We start from the raw sequence: 17,346 nt of genomic DNA on the forward strand, positions 1-17,346 counted from the left end.
AAGAAAGAAAGAAAGAAAGAAAGAAAGAAAGAAAGAAAGAAAGAAAGAAAGAAAGAAAGAAAAAGAAAATACCTTCCATGTGCTAAAAGAAATGTCTAAAAACAACATATGGTGTGCCAACCTAGAAAGACATATCATGCAAATATATCCTTTATGGATGAGAATGAATAAATAAATTCTCAGACAAATGGAATCTATGACAGCTAATCACAAACATATTCTCACTAAAGGAGATTTTAAATATTCCTATTTAAAACAGAAAGAAAATGATCTGAATGAAAAGTTTAAGATACAAAAAAAAAAAAAGCAAAGAAATTGGAAAAAAATACATGGGTAAAACGAAATAAATACTGTCTCTATAAAACAGTAATAATAATGTCCTGTCTATAGAACTAAAATACACATATTGTAGCACTATTCACAATAGCAGCAATATGGAATCAACTGGTGTTCATCAACAGATGACTGGATAAAGAAATGTGTGTGTATATATATATACAAATTGGAATACTGTTCAGCCACAAGAAATAATGAAATCATATAAAATATTATTGTTATCTACTTAATTTTTGATAATTAATACTGTTTAGGAACCAACTATTATTAGCAAGTGACAAAATAAATTAGGTAATAACAAGCAAACATTAAAAAGAAAAACAAAAATTAGCTCATCATAATTAATTTAAACGAATATTTCTAGGCAGGATGGAGTAGTTAGTAGCATACCAACTCTCACGCTGGAAACAACCAGAAAAGACAGAATGACATAAAAGGACTAAATGGGATAATATTCTTAAAAGAAAACTGCTGAAAGTGAACTGATAAAGTACAACTGACATCTGCCGATCTGGGTATAAACAAAAGACTAAGATGCTGTCTTAACCCAGGCAGAGGCCTGTTGCTAAGGAACAGAAAAGCCAGCTTACTTTTGAGAGGTCTCAAAGAGCTAAAGAAACAAAACTGAAGACTTGAAAAACCTTATATATTTGGCCAGTTTCCTTTCATTTAGCTCAGTCTCTAACTGGATTCAGATAATCAGCCCAACACACACCCAATTTCTCTCTAGCAGAGAAAAGACAACATCTTCGGGAAGCTCCAAGATTTTTCTTATTACAGTGTACAGAATTTAATTTTAAAAATTACTGGGCACACCAAAGGATAAGAACAAATTCCCAAACAGCAAAATAAAAAAGTAAAAGTAAAAAGAAAGAAAATCAAATAGTGGTTGCCAGAAGCTACAGGAAGAAGGGAATGGAATGTTATTTTTTAATGGGTACAGAGTTTCCATTTTGCAAGATTAAAAGAGTTCTTGGATGGTGAGTTCTTGAAGAAGACAGATGGTGGTTATGGTTGCATAACAATGTGAACGTACTTAATGCTGCAGAACTGGACACTTAAATATGATTAACATGGTAAATTTTATGTTACACATATTTTACCACAGTTTTAAAAAAGAAACAATAGAAATAAACCAACAGATGAGACATATATTAAAATAAACAGAGAATAGCTATAAAATATCAATGATGAATATATATTTAAGAGGTGAAAAATGAGATTTTTAAAAGAGGAGAAAACTTAACCAGAGAATTGAACTCTTAAGTAACCAAATGGAAACTTCAAAATGAAAAATATATGATTCATTTAAAGTAAAGAATTCAGTAGATGGGTTTAAAGCAAATTAGACACATCACAGGCAGGATTAGATAACAGACCAGTAAAAAATAACTACACTGAACACAGAGAAAAACAAGTGGAAGATATATACATATAGGAAACAATGAAAAATCACTTAAATGAACACATTTCAGTGGGTATGAGTCTACAGAAATCATATAGAATTATAACTATGTATTATTTTTTCAGTTTATAAGATTAAATATTATTTCATTTATCCAACTATTGAACTCATATTATGTGCATAACAATATACTAGGCACTATAGTTACAAAGATATTTAAAACCAAATCCCTCCTCAAGACACTTCTAGTCACAGGGGACAGACAAACAGGTTATGCTTATGCCATTACTAACAATTTAGCCAACAGACTTGGGGTGGAAAGAAGAGATTCATTCTGAGTAGAGGTAGCCAAAAGCATGGGGTGGGATCGAAAGATCACAAAATATAGCTGAAGCTAAATTATTTCAATATATCTGGAGAATATCACATAGTTATGACAGTAAGATGAAATTAGCAGGTATAGATTGGCAGAAACCAGATAATTATTTGCCATGTGAAGAAAAGAGAATGTTTTGAAGAACAGAAAAACAAGATCCCTATAATGTTCTGCAAGGTGCATGGTGTTTCACAAACACTATGCCTTCTAAGTGTCCTGCCTTTTGGAAAAGTTTGAAAAACATTCACTAATAAGACAGTCTAAACATGACACATGAAAAATATTCACTAATAAGACAGTCTAAACATGACGCAACACTCAGGATCCTTCATAAAGGGATCCAAATCTTTTACAATTTCATCTGCCTGAGTTCAATAAGATATTGCCACACCAGTCAGTTTACTAAAAATATACCCTAACATACATGGAACATACTTCCATGACTTGCACAAACCATTTATTCCACCTATATTGTCTCCTCCAGTTCACTGTCTACTAAACTTTTAAACACTTGAACAGTTTTTTCCTACTGCCTTTCTAAAGGTCTCTCTCTGGGAAAAATTAGTAACTCTCTCCATCGTGCTCCCATACGATTTGTTCATTCAAAAAATAATTTTTGCTAGGCACAGTGGCTCACGCCTGTAATCCCAGAACTTTGGGAGGTTGAGACAGGTGGACCACCTGAGGTCAGGAGTTCAAGATCAGCCTGGCCAACATGGCAAAACCCTGTCTCTAAGAAAATACAAAAATTAGCCGGGCATGGTGGTACACACCTGTAGTCCCAGCTACTAGGGAGTCTCAGACAGGAGAATCACTTGAACTCGGGAGGCAGAGGTTGCAGTGAGCCAAAATTGTGCCACTGCACCCCAGCCTGGGTGATAGAGTGGGACTCCATCTCAAAAAAAAAAATATTATTAATTTTGAGTGCCTTATATGTGCCAGGCACTGTTCTCGACACTTGGAATGCAACAGTTTCAAGTCAGTGAACAAAAAAGACAAGGTCTCTGTCTTTGTGGAGCATATAGTTGAAACATTTGAAAAAGGTAAGAGCATGGAAAAGGGAAAAGAAGAGTATATGTATTTTACAAAAGCTTCCAAGATTAATCTATTATGCCCTCCTCCAACCAAACCAACTCAGATTGAGAATTACAGTACTAGAAAGCATTAAAACAAACTTGTAATGAAAGCCAACATTTAGAACATAACAAGAGGAATACATAAGGTACATTATATTATCTTATATAAATTCTTACTTGTCTTTTCCTCTAATTGATTAACTTTATCTCTGGATTCCTCTAGCAGAAATGTTAAATCTTTCATTTTATTTTCTTTCTCAGTGATTTGGATCAATAGGAGTGACACCTAAAATATTTAAATAATACATTATCAATATAAAAAGTTAAATATGACATCTTAACATTTATAATACCTACAATTATTTTATGTACTTGTCTACATGCTTTTCAGCTGGTCCACTTAACCCTTCTACGCTGGTCTCTACTCCCTGGCAGCCAATGTAGTCAGAGAACTGGCCCTATTATCTTTGTAAGAGACAGTGGCATATCAAATTGAAAAAGGCAACCTCTAAACATGGGTATTCCAGGCACAGGGATGGGTGGGGGTATATATAATGGAAAAGTCAACATATATAATGGTAAGATTCAGTCTGTCTTTGCTATCCTGCCCAATCCAGCTCCAGAATGCCATCAGCCAAGTTTGTATCCGCAAGCAAGAATTTAGAAAGCCCCAGCAAAAAAAAATTGTTACAAATAATGACATTTAGGAGTCCTCAGCAAAAGCACTAGCTGGCCATGCCATCATTTTACAAGGAAACCCAACAATCTGTAAGCTCTGCCCATGCACCTAGAACACCAAAAAGTGTTTTAGTACTTCACTCTATTTTTGTAGTTTTTATTATCCTCTCTGTACTGTGAATTAATTTTTTAAATTATTAAGTAGATATCCCTGTTAACCATGTTAGAAGACATCTTGTGGCAAATCAGACAAGAAAAACTGCAAATATAATGAGAAATAGAAGAGGATTCTATTATATATATTGCTTTCCATTTGGGAAGCAGAAGACTTGAAACTGATAGAGATGGCATAATAATAATCTGAAACATTCTTGTGAATGACAAAGGATATAGAGTTAACATTTTCAAGTCTTCCACTACGTGACATTAATATAAAAAAGCATCTGTGTCTTGTTTTCTTAGGCTAAAAAAGAAAAAAGAAAGAAGCAACAGAATATTTTAGTTCCTCTTCATTGGTATTATGAATAGCACATTTCAAAACAAACTGCAAAATGTAAGTTGAGTAGCCAATGATCATTTATACATTTTATGAAGCTTTGGTCTGAGCAAAAGTTCTCACAAAATAATATATTTTGAGGCAATATCCTATTACTCACTGATATAAATATTATAGAAGAATAATTGATTAAAACCCAAAAAAAGCTAGAGTGAGTACATATTTGAGTCAACAAAAATTAAGTGAGTCTAAAGGTTAAATATTTAGATATGTATAATGTTAAAATTCTCTCATAGGAATTTATCATACATTCAGCAAATATAAACTTCTTTTGAAATTTTAAGTATTTAATGAATTAGCAAACATAAAGAATACAAAGAGTTGTTTTTTTAAAAAAAAACCTGCTTTTCCTTGTCATTTACTTCCTTCTTGTATTCTTGTTCAAGGTGTTGGATTTTTTCATAATCTTCCTTTACTTTAAAAATAAAACAAATACACTGTAATGTCATAACATAATTGTATCACATTTCTATTACAAACAAAATTTAAAGTTTATTTCACCTCTTTATTTATCTCTAAATTATATTAAACTCTAAAAGTTTGTAATGGGTTAAAATTGCTGTTTTCATCCTTATTTTCTGTTTAGTAAAATAGTAAATATAAATAATATCAGTTACAATAACCTAAAATTTTACAATTCTTATATATAAAAGTTTATTCTCTAAAACACACTAATCTGAAACAACAGGTTTTAAGTATATATAATATGATATATATAAAATTATTTTAACATGAATACTATACCAAGATATGTAAAAAGAGACCAAATCACATTTCTAAAAAATATATAAAATTAGTTTGATTTCATGAAAGATGTAGTTTTAAAGCCCAAAACTATTTTTAACAAATATTAATTCCCTGCCACATTCCACAAGATTTAGAGGGCTTACAGAAATAAAGAAAATAGAAAATAGTTGAGAGCATCAGGCAAAAGAGATGAAAACATTAATGGAATCCAATACAAATATAAATAGCAAAACAGTAATATAAAAATTAAGCAAGATCCCTATCCCTACACTTAAAATGCATTTCCAGTCTGGAATTCTCAGCTTGCACACGAAGCTCCTCAAAAGCTGTTATCATTTTCTGAAATACAAAGTTTAACTTTTAAGAATCACACTTAGATTTTTTCAAATAGCTTTCTTCAAACTATGAAAATATTATCAAATTTGTATCACGTGATCATTAAATTTAAAACCACACAATTTGGAATAATTAAAACACTGTAATTTGAATTACTTACTAAAAATGTATTAAGAGGGCCTTATGTTAGTTTCCCAGGTGCTTAAATGCACTGGCAACATGTTATACAATACAAAACAGCAGCAAATGGATTGTTGGTACACCAGTTATTTACTTAATAGCATGTATCAAAATCTGTAATTTTATATTTATTTGTGCTTATTTATTTATGTCTTCTCCACTTAAGTGAGGCCTCTCAACATGAATCCGAAGTTACACTTCCATCATCTGGCAGCATGTGTTCATTCAGCATTCAACAAATCTTGCTTTGTAAAATCAGGTTAATTAATTAATTAATTACTGAGTGCCTATTATGTGCCAGGAACCGTTTTAGGCAATAGGGATAGAAGACAAAGTTTCTACCCTACTGGAACTTAGAATAAAGTGTAAAAAAGAATGCAAATACACACACACACACACACACACACACATATATATCAAATAAATGCCAAGTAGCTTTATGTGCTCTTAAGAAAAGTTAAATGAGGTGGATATATATAGAATAATCAAATAGAAATTTTAGATAAAGTATTAAGGGGAGAATAACAAAAAAGAAGAATGAACTTTAAAAATGTGCATAAGACCTTAGACATAAAAGTTCTGAAAAGGGTACAAATTCAAAGAACCACCATCAGAAAGAGCTTAGCAAATTTGAGAAACATAAAAGAGTGACTATAGCAGAAAAGCAAAGTGAAGAATGACAGGAGATGAGACAACAAAGGTAAACAGAAGCCAGACACAGATGAATAATACTTTATCTGTTTTCAAATTAATGGTTATATGTAACAATGTGCTGATTTCTGACAAGAGTCAGCAAATATTTGATAAATTAAGTGATGTCACTAACATGTAAATCAAAAAGCTACTACATAACAAAACATTAATGCTCATAGTATAGAACCTTAGGAATTTTATTAGTGATACAATAATATATCAACAAATAAATAATCATCTTTTCAGTAAGAATAGTTGTCCATATCTTTGTGGTAATCACTATAATTTGCTTAGAAATTTCTATGTTTAAAATACTCAGATTTCATTAACACTCACCTCAATGTTATTATTTAGATCCATATAAACTTGCCTGGTTTCTTCCCGTTCATATTCATCTGTTGTTAATACAAAAATTTCAAAATTAAATTTTAAAATAAGATATCAACAAGACAATGCTCAAAATGACTCCAGAAAGCATTAAAATATTTAAAATTCTGTGTTAATGATGAACATTGGGTTATCTAAATCATTACTGGGTCTTTTTAAGTTGCATCAAAAGCTGTTTGGGTCCAGTCTGGTGTGAAGAAGCTTAGAAGTCACTGCTCCATCCTAACGACAAGTAAAAAGCTGAACAAACTAAAAAATTAACAACTCTTCTCAAATCTTAAGAGAAGTAAAGTCGCAGGGCAAACTACTACCCCAAAATTGGAGAGACAGGCAAACACAGAGAGAATCACAACTTACCAGGGCAGAAACCCATGAGCAGAAAACTCTGTGGGCAGCAGAGTCAGGGAAAGAAAACCTGAACTATAATTGATGCACTGCTGGAAATTCAGTGTAAACAAATCTGAGAGATACACTCTGTGGAAACTGGGTGTGGTGCCTCATGCCTGTAATCTTAGCACTTTGAGAGGCAGAGGTTGGCACGTTGCTTGATGCCAGGAGTTGAAGACCACCCTGGCCAATGTGGTAAAACCCCATCTCTACTAAAAATACAAAAATTCTCCAAGCATGGTAGCACATGCCTATAGTCCCAGCTACTCATAAGGCTAAAACATGAGAATCGCTTGAACCCAGGAGGCAGAGATTGCAGTGAGCTGGGCAACAGAGCAAGACTCTATCTCAAAAAATAAAAATAATAAAACCTCTGTGGAGAACCAGTCATCAGAGAGGGCCCAGATTCTTGTGAGTTTTACCTTCTGGAGCTCTACCAGGTTTCTCAAAATGAACATAGGAAAAACATCCCCTTGTGCTTCTGGCAGGAAAAGCCATTTTGAACTATGCCAATGTGTCTTGTTCTTAACAAGGCCTCCCTTGGGAGAGAAAAATCTGTTGGAAATTTGTCAGAGCCTAACTAACCTGGGGGAAGGGAAATACCCAATTCCAGACAGCTCTAGCCCTCCATGTGAAGTAAGGAAAATATCCAACTCCATCCCCCTCTAGCCTTCCACATGGAAAATGGGAAATTCCCGACTGCAGCCCACTCTACCCACCCTGTCCCATCTAAGGAGGAGTGGGATGCAAGGGCTGAAAAGTATTGATGAAGTTCATAGTCTGGAGGCAAAAATTTGCTGAAAAACTGAGACCTAACTATAGGTCTATAGAACACTCCTCCCCCTATACTTTACCAGCACATTACAACAATTCCTTTACCCAGTACATCATGTGTAGCTATCCAAAACAATAAAAATACAAGCATACTAAAAGGCAAAAAATACACTTTGACAAGACAAGCATCAGAACCAGACTCCAATACAGTTAAGGATGTCAGAATTATTCCAGACCAGTAATTTAGAACAACTGTGATTGATATACTAAGGGCTCTGGTGGATAAAGTACACATCACACAAGAATAGCTAAGCAATTTAAAGAGATAGGTGAAAATTCTAAGAATGACTCAAAACAAAAATGCTACAGATCAAAACCACTGTAACAGAAATGAAGGGCTTGTGGGTGTGGGGGCTCAGGCCCATAATCCCAGTCACTTGGAAGCCTCAGGCAGGATGATTACTTGAGGCCAGGAGTTGGAGACCAGCCTAGACAACATAGAAAGACCTTGTCTCTAAAAAAAATTAAAACGAATAAATGAAGGGCTTATTAGTAGACTAGACACAGCTGAGGAAAGAAATCTTTTTAAGTTGAAGATATTTCAACAGAAACCTCAAAAACTGAAAGGCAAAGAGAGAAAAGACTAGAAAGAACAGAACAGAATATCCAAGAACTGTGAGACAACTACAAAAAGTGTAACGGGAATACCAGAAGGAGAAGAAAGAGAAAAAGGAACATAAAAAAATATATTTGTAACAATAATGACTGAGAATTTCCCCTAAGTTAATGTCAGACACCAAATCACAGATCCAGGAAGCTCAAAGAACAGAAAGCAGGATAAATGCCAAAAACACTATACCCATGCATATTACATTCAAACTACAGAAAATCAAAGATAAAGCTAGAGGAAAAAAACATTTTACCTGTAGAGGAGCAAAAAGAAAGATTATATCTGACTTCTCCTCAGAAACCATGCAGGTAAGAATAGAATGGAGTAAAATATTTAAAATGATTTAAAATGTTGAGAGGAAAAAAAAAGCAACACAGAATTCTGTAATTTGAGAAACTATCCTTCAAAAGTGAAGAAATAAAGACTTTCTCTGACAAAAGTTGACCAAATGTGTTGCCAGCAGACCTGCCTTCCAAGAAATGTTAAAAGAAAGTATTTAAAGAGAAAGAAAATGGTTTAGAAATTCAGATCTCTAGAAAGAAAAAAAAAGAGCAACAGCTGGTCTCAGTGGCTCACACCTGTAATCCCAGTGCTTTGGGAGGCTGAGGTGGGAGAATCACTTGAGGCCAGAAGTTCATAGTAAGACCCCATCTCTACTAAAAAAAAAAAAAAGAAAGAAAGAAAAAAAGAGCATCAACGCAGAAATAAGTGAAGACTAAATAACTTTTATTTTTCTTATTCTTAATTGGTCTAACATATAAGTTTGTCAAAAATAGTAATATCTACAATGGGCCGGGCGCAGTGGCTCATGCCTGTAATCCCAGCACTTTAGGAGGCCACGGCAGGTGGATCACTTGAGGTCAGGAGTTCGAGACCAGCCTGGCCAACATGGCGAAACTCCATCTCTACTAAACATACAAAAGTTAGCAGGGTGTCATGGCACATGCCTGTAATCCCAGCTACTCAGGAGGCTGAGACAGGAGAATCACTTGAACCCAGGAGGCAGAGGTTGCAGTGAGCTAGGATCATGCCACTGCACTCCAGCCTGGGCAACAGAATGAGACTCTGCCTCAAAAAAACAAAACAAAACAAAAAATAGCAACAATGTATTAGATTATAAATGCTTATTTTTGCTTTATATAAAAGAAATGAATGACAGCAATGATACAAAAGATGGGAGGAGGCCAGGCGTGGTGGCTCAAGTCTGTAATCCCAGCACTTTGGGAGGCGGAGGAGGGTGGGTCACTTGAGGTCAAGAGTTCAAGATCAGTCTGGCCAACATGACAAAACCCTGTCACTACTAAAAATACAAAAATTAGCTGTGCTTGGTGGTGGGCACCTGTAATCTCAGCTACTCAGGAGGTTGAAACACAAGAATCACTTGACCCCGGGAGGTGGAGGTTGCAGTGAACTGAGATGGCACCACTGCACTCCAATCTGGGCAACAGAACAAGACTCTGTATCCAAAAAAAAGAAAAAAAAAAAGATGGGAGGAAAGAATTATAAGGTACCCATAGTAACCTTGAAGCAGTAGAGGGTTATTTGAAAGTGGACTTGGATTACTGTAAATATATATTGCAAACTCTAGTGAAATCACTTTAAAAAGTAAAAAAAGAAGTATAACTAATATTCTAAGAAAGGAGAGAAAATGGAATCACATGAAAGGCTCGATTAAAACCACAAATAGCATAAAAAGTGTAAAAGACAAAAATAGGAACAAAGAACAGGACAACAAATAGAAAAACAGTAATAAATATGGTAGATAATAATCCAACTATATCAATAATCACTTTGAATGACAACAGTCTAAATGACCAACTAAGAGATTGTCAGAGTGGATCAAAAAACAATACCCAACTACATGTTGTCTATAAGAAACTCACTTTAAATGTAAAAACACATCTAGAATAAAAGTAAATGGATAAAGATATGCCATATTAACACTAATCACAAGAAAGTATATTAACACTAATCAAAAGAAAATTTAAAACTTCCACTCTACAAAAGAGAATGTCAAGAAAATGAGAATACAAACCACAGACTGGGAGAAAATGTCTGCAAAAGAAACATCTTTTAAAGGACTGTTATCTATAATATACAAAGACTCAAATACTGTTAAGTCTTTTATCTTATTGTTGATAAAAATTCAACAAGAAAACAAGCAACTTGATTAAATAAATGGGCCAAAGACTTTAACAGACATCTTACAAAAGGAGACGTACAGATGGCAAATAATCATATAAAAAAGAGTAGCTATATTAATTTCAGACACAGTCAACTTCAAAGCAAGGAAAGTTGTCAGATACAAAGAGGGCCATTTCAAAATGCTTTTAGAGCTGAGCACAGTGGCTCATGCCTGTAATCCCAGTACTCTGAGAGGCTGAGGATGGAGGGTCACTTAAGTCCAAGAGTTCGAGACCAGCCTAGGCACCGTAGCAAAATCCATCTCTACAAAAAATAGAAAAATCAGTCAAGCATGGTGCTACACACCTATAGTTCCCACTACTCAAGAGGCTGAGGTAAGAGAATCCCTTGAGCCCAGGATTTCAAGGCTGCAGTGAATTATGATCACATCATTGCACTGCCAGTCTGGGTGACACAGCAAGACCCTATATCAAAAAATAAATAAATAAATAAAAATAAAATGCTTTTGGGTCAATTCTCCAAGAAGATATAACAATGTTTAACATGTATAGGTCTAACAATACGGTGTCAAAATACATGAAGCAAAAACTGGTAGAACTGCAAGAAGAAATAAATTAATCCTCTATTACAGCTGAAGATTTCAACATCTCTATTAGAAATGGACAGATTCAGCAGGCAGAAAATCAGTAAGACATGTAGGTTGAGTGTCCCTTATCCAAAATGTTTGAGACCAGAACATTTAATATATCAGATTTCAGATTTTTTCTTAGATTTTGGAATATTTGCATTGTGTTTACCAGTAGAGCATCCCCAATCTGAAAATCCAAAATTTGAAATGCTCCAACGAGCATTTTCCTTTCAGCATCAATTTTGGCACTCAATTGGATCTTGGAGTATTTTAGATTTGGGATTTTTGGATTAGGGCTGCTTAACCTGTAGTAGTCTTCCAAGTGGTTTTCTGTGCTGCCGTGGACGAGGCGTGGATGTGTCATCTGTTAGTGTGATCCACTGCTGAAGGAGCTAAGCAAACCTTGAGGGAGGGGGGTTCAATAAAACCATCGATCACCTTGACATCTACAGACTGCTTAATCCAACAATAACATACATAGTCTTCTGAAGCTCACATGGAACATTCATCAAGATAGACCATATTCTGGGCCATAAAATACACCTTAACAAATTTAAAAGATTATAAATTGTACAGTATCTGCTCTCAGATCACAATGGAATTAAACCAGAAATAAATAACAGAAAGACAGCTGGAAAATCACAAAATGCCTGGAGATTAACCAAGACACTTCTAAATACCACCTGAGTCAAAGAAGAAATCTCAAGAGAAATTCAAAAATATTTTGAACTAAATGAAAATTAAAACACACATTATCAAAATCCGTGGGATACAGGAAAAACTGAGAGGGAAATTTATAGCATTGAATGCATACATTGGAAAAGACTATCTGAAATCAATCATCTAAATTTCCACTGTAGGCAACTAGAAAGAGAAGAGCAAATTAAATCCAAACTAAAAAGGAGAAAAGAAGTAATGAAAATTAGAGTAAAAACCATGAAAGTGAAAACAGAAAATAAATAATTTTTAAAAATCAATGAAACCAAAAGCTGGTTATTTGAAAAGATCAATAAAATCAATAAATTCTAGCCAGGCTAAGAAAAAGAGAGAGAAGATTCAAATTACTAATACATAAATGAAAAAGGAGACATTAATACAAACCCCACAGATGTTAAAATGAAGACATATTATGAACAATTTTATGCCCACGAATTTGCTAACCTAAATGGAATGGACTAACTGTCAAAAGACACAACTGCCAAAACTCACAGAATTAAAAATAGACAATAAATAAGCCTATATCTACTAAAGAAATTAAGTCAATAATTAATAACCCTCCAAAACAGAAAGAACCAGACCTGCCAGCTTCACTGGTGAATTCTAGAAACATTTAAGGAAGAAATTATACCAATTCTCTACTATCTCTTTCAGAAGATAGAAGCAGAGGGAATATTTTCTAATTCATTCTATGATACCAGCAGTACCCTAATACCAAAACCAGACAAAGACATTATAAGAAAACTACAGACAAATACCTCTCGCGAACACAGATACAAAACTACTCAACAAAATATTAGCAAATCAAATCCAACAATGTATAAAAGGAGCCTGACACAGTGGCCCACACCTAAAATCCCAATTCCAGCTACTCAGGAGACTGAAGTGGGACGATTGCTTGAGGCCAAAAGTTTGAGACTAGCCTGGGCAACACAGCAAGATCTCATTTCTAAAAAGAAATTTTAAAAATTATCTGGGTGCAGTGGCACACACCTATAGTCTCAGCCACTGAGGAGGCTGAGGCAGGAGGATCATTCTGAGCCCAGTGGTTCAAGGCTATAGTGAGCTATGATCATGCCTGTGAATAGCCACTGCACTCCAGCCTGGGTGACAGAGCAAGATCCTGTCTCAAAAAAAAAAAAAAAAAAGAAAGTATAGAAAGAATTATACAACACACAAACAAATGGAATGCAGTCAAGGTATGCAAGGCTGGCTCAGCATTTTAAATCAATTATTGTAATCCATCACATAACAGGCTTAAAAAATTACATGATCATATCAATAGATACAGAAAAATTATTTGACAGAGTCCAACACCCATTCATGATAAAAACTCCTAGTAAACTAGGAATAGAAGGGAACTTCCTCAACCTAATAAAGAATATCTACAGAAATCTATAGCTAATATCATATTTAATAGTGAGAATCTAGAAGCTTTCCCACTAAGATCAGGAACAACGCAAGGATGTCCCCTCTCACCATTCTTTTTCAACATTGTACTTAAAGTTTCAATTAATACAATAAAACAAAAAAAAGAAACAAATGGAATCAGACTGAGAATAAAGAAATAAAAACTATTTTTGTTCACAGATAACATAGCTGTCTGTACAGAAAATTTGAAAGAATCAACAACAAAAAAATCCTGGAACTAATAAGCAATTACAGCAAGGTTGCATGATACAAGGTCAATATACTATACAAAAGTCAATCATTTTCCTATACACCAGCAATGAATAAGATTCCCATCATATGTCATCAGAGAAATGCAATTTAGAACAACAATGAGATACCAATACACACCCCTATTCGAATGGCCAAAATCCAAAACTTTGATGACACCAAATGCTGGTGAGAGTATAGAACAATAGAAACTCTCATTCACTGCTGGTGGAAATAAAAATTGCACAGCCAATTTGGAAGACAGTTTGGCAGTTTCTTACAAAACTAAACATACTTTTACCATATGATCCAGGAATTGTGCTCCTTGGTATTTACCTAAAGGAGTTTAAAATGTCCACACAAAAGCCTGCACATGGATACTTATAGCAGCTTTATTCATAACTGCCAAAACTTGGAAGCAACAAAGATGTCCTTTAGTAGGTGAATGGATAAATAAGCTGTGGTATGTGCAAACAATGAACGGAATATTATTCAGTGCCTAAAAAATGAAGTATCAAGTGATGAAAAGACATGGAGGAACCTTGAATGCATACTACTAAGTGAAAGAAGCCAATCTGAAAAGGCCACATACTGTAGGATTCCAACTTCATAACATTCTGGAAAAGGCAAAATTATGGAGACAGTTAAAAGATCAGTGGTTACCAGGGTAAGGTGTAGAGAATCAACAGGCAGCACACAGAATTTTAGTGCAATGAAACTATTCTGTATTATACTATAATGGGGGACATATTTGTCCAAACCCATAGAATGTACAACACCAAGAGTGAACACTAATGTAAACTATGAACTTTGGACAATCATGATGTGGCAATGTAGGTTCATCAATTGTAACAAACGTGCCACTTTGGTGAGGTATGTTGATAATGGGAGAGGTTATACATGCATGGGACAAAAGCTTTGCAAACTGGACTCTACATAAAACACTACCCAAGACCCAGAACTATCCTTGAGTAGAGCATACATGAAATAGACCCAGGGCAGCACAGCAAAGGCATTGAAAATTGAACTGATATTGGAACTCCCACACTGAAAAGGCAAGACAGAACCTATTATGAACCTAAGTGAGCTGACTGCCTGTTAGAAAATAAACAAATAAACATTCTCTAGGAAATCTGAAGAGGACTCAGATTCTCACAACATAATATTCAAAATGTCCAGGATATAATCCAGAATTGCTGAACATTCAATGAACTAGGAAAATTTAACCATTCTAAGACTCATATTATTAATTATTATCTAAGATAGCTGATGAGATAACCAATAAAACTAGGATCTATGGGGGAAAAAAATCTCAGAAATGGACCCCAAGGTATTCCAGACAGTGGCATTACTGGATACAACTATGTTTATTATGTTCATAGAGATAAAAAGTAGAGCTTTAAAAAGTCAGCAAAGAACTTAAAATTCTGGAAAGTGACCCTACAAATTTTTAAAGAACCAGCTAATACTCAACCAGTAAATACAGTAACAGAAATTAAGACATCAACTGATAAATTTTAAAACAGACAAGAAGTAACTAAATAGAAAATCAGTAAACTGGAAGAGAGGTTAGAAGAAATTATGTGGGCCAGGGCAGTGGCTAATACGTATAATCCCAACATTTTGGGAGGCCAAGGTGGGAAGATCACTTGAGCCCAGGAGTTTGAGACTATCCTGGGCAACATGGTGAAATCCTGTCTCTAAAAAAATTCAAAAATTAGACAGGCCTGGTTGTGTGCGGCTGTAGTCCCAGCTACTTGGGAAGCTGAGGTAGGAAGACTGCTTGAGCTTGGGATGCGGGGGTTATAGTGAGCCAAGATGGAACCACTGCACTCCAGCCTGGGCAACAGTGTGAGACCACCCCCTGCCCCCCAAAAAAAAAGAAAAAAGTATCCTGAGTGGAGTATAGTGAGAAAAAAAGATGAAAAATACATACAAAATCAGAAATACAGAACAGTGGCCTCATTATTGTGACCTGAAAAGATTGAATAGGCTCTCATCTCAGGGACTTTGCACGTAACTGCTTCCTCTGCCTGAAATATTCTTTCCCAAAATAGATGGCCCACTCCCTTACTTTATTCAGGTCTCTACCCAATGTCACTTAATCAGAAAAAACTTCCCAATCACGCTGTCCCAAAATATTATCTCCTTAAGCAGTTATCACCTAACATATATTTTATTTATTCACTATGATCTGTTTCCTCCCCCCTCACTAGACTGTATACTCTTCCTTTTTAAAGTTCTGCGATACATGTGCAGAATGTGTAGGTTACATAGGTATACATGTGCCATGGTGGTTTGCTGCACCTATCAACCCAACATCTAGGTTTTAAGCCCCACATGCATTAGGTATTTGTCCTAATGCTCTCCCTCCCCTTGCCCCCCATCCCCCGACAGGCCCCGGTATGTGATGTTCCCCTCCCTGTGTCCATGTGTTCTCATTGTTCAGCTCCCACTTATGGGTGAAAACATTTGGTGTTTGGTTTTCTGTTCCTGTATTAGTTTGCTGAGAATGATGGTTTCCAGCTTCATCCATGTCCCTGCGAAGGACATGAACTCATTCTTTTACAGAAAAAAAAGAACCCCATTCAAAAAGTGGGCAAAGGATATAAATAGACATTTCTCAAAAGAAGACATTTATGCTGCCAACAAACATATGAAAAAAAGTTCATCATCACTGGTCATTAGAGAAATGCAAATCAAAAACCACAGTGAGATACTATCTCACGCCAGTTAGAATGGCGATTACTAAAATGTCAGGAAACAACAGATGCTGGCGAGGCTGTGGAGAAATAGGAACTTTTTTCTTTGAGACGAGCTCTTGCTCTGTTGCCAGGCTGGACTGCAGTGGCGTGATCTCAGCTCACTGCAACCTCTGCCTCCCAGGTTCAAGCGATTCCCCTGCCTCAGCCTCCCAAGTAGCTGGGACGACAGGCGCGGGCCACCTCACCCAGCTAATTTTTTTTGTATTTTAGTAGAGATGGGGTTTCACCATGTTGGCCAGGCTGGTCTCGATCTCTTGACCTCGTGATCTGCCTGCTTCAGCCTCCCAAAGTGCTGGGATTACAGGCGTGGGCCCCTGTGCCCGGCCTAGGAACACTTACACTATTGGTGGGAGTGTAAATTAGTTCAACCATCGTGGAAGACGGTGTGGTGAGTCCTCAAGGAAACAGAACCAGAAATACCATTTGACCCACCAATCCCATTACTGGGTATATACCCAAAGGATTAAATATCATTCTACTATAAAGACATATGCACATGTATGTTTATTGCAGCACTATTTACAATAGCAAAGACTTGGAACCAACCCAAATGCCCATCAATGACAGACTGGATAAAGAAAATGTGGCACATATACACCATGGAATATATACTCTTGTAAGAGTAGAGACTTTGTTCACTGCTGTTTTTCATCAGCATCTAGAAGATTTCGTGACATAGCAGGCACTAAAAAAAATATTGAATGAATGAATAAAAGAAAGAAAAAAGCACCACAATAACAAAAAGACTGGTCAACAACTTAAGGTAAGAATCTGTATAGAGTTTACACTAATAATAAGGCAAATATCAAGACTTTAAAAAAAAAAAAAAAA

General features: G+C 35.3%; 1 protein-coding gene across 4 annotated transcripts in view; it reads right to left on the reverse strand.

Moving 5' to 3' along the window:
- SYCP1 (synaptonemal complex protein 1) overlaps positions 1-17,346 on the reverse strand; it is a 114,955-nt gene that overhangs the window by 89,720 nt on the left and 7,889 nt on the right. For all 4 annotated transcript variants that reach the window (XR_003309905.2, XM_026456726.1, XM_026456728.1 and 1 more), the window contains exons 9-12: positions 6,720-6,778; positions 5,444-5,513; positions 4,769-4,842; positions 3,371-3,479 (exon numbers count right to left, since the gene is read on the reverse strand). Coding sequence is in view for 3 of the 4 variants with exons in the window: in XM_026456726.1 (XP_026312511.1) it covers positions 3,371-3,479; positions 4,769-4,842; positions 5,444-5,513; positions 6,720-6,778 (312 nt within the window). In the remaining variant the exon portion in view is untranslated. The remainder of the gene's footprint in view (positions 1-3,370; positions 3,480-4,768; positions 4,843-5,443; positions 5,514-6,719; positions 6,779-17,346) is intronic.

This window comes from Piliocolobus tephrosceles, chromosome 1 (assembly GCF_002776525.5).
Source record: "Piliocolobus tephrosceles isolate RC106 chromosome 1, ASM277652v3, whole genome shotgun sequence".
Lineage (NCBI taxonomy): Eukaryota > Metazoa > Chordata > Mammalia > Primates > Cercopithecidae > Piliocolobus > Piliocolobus tephrosceles.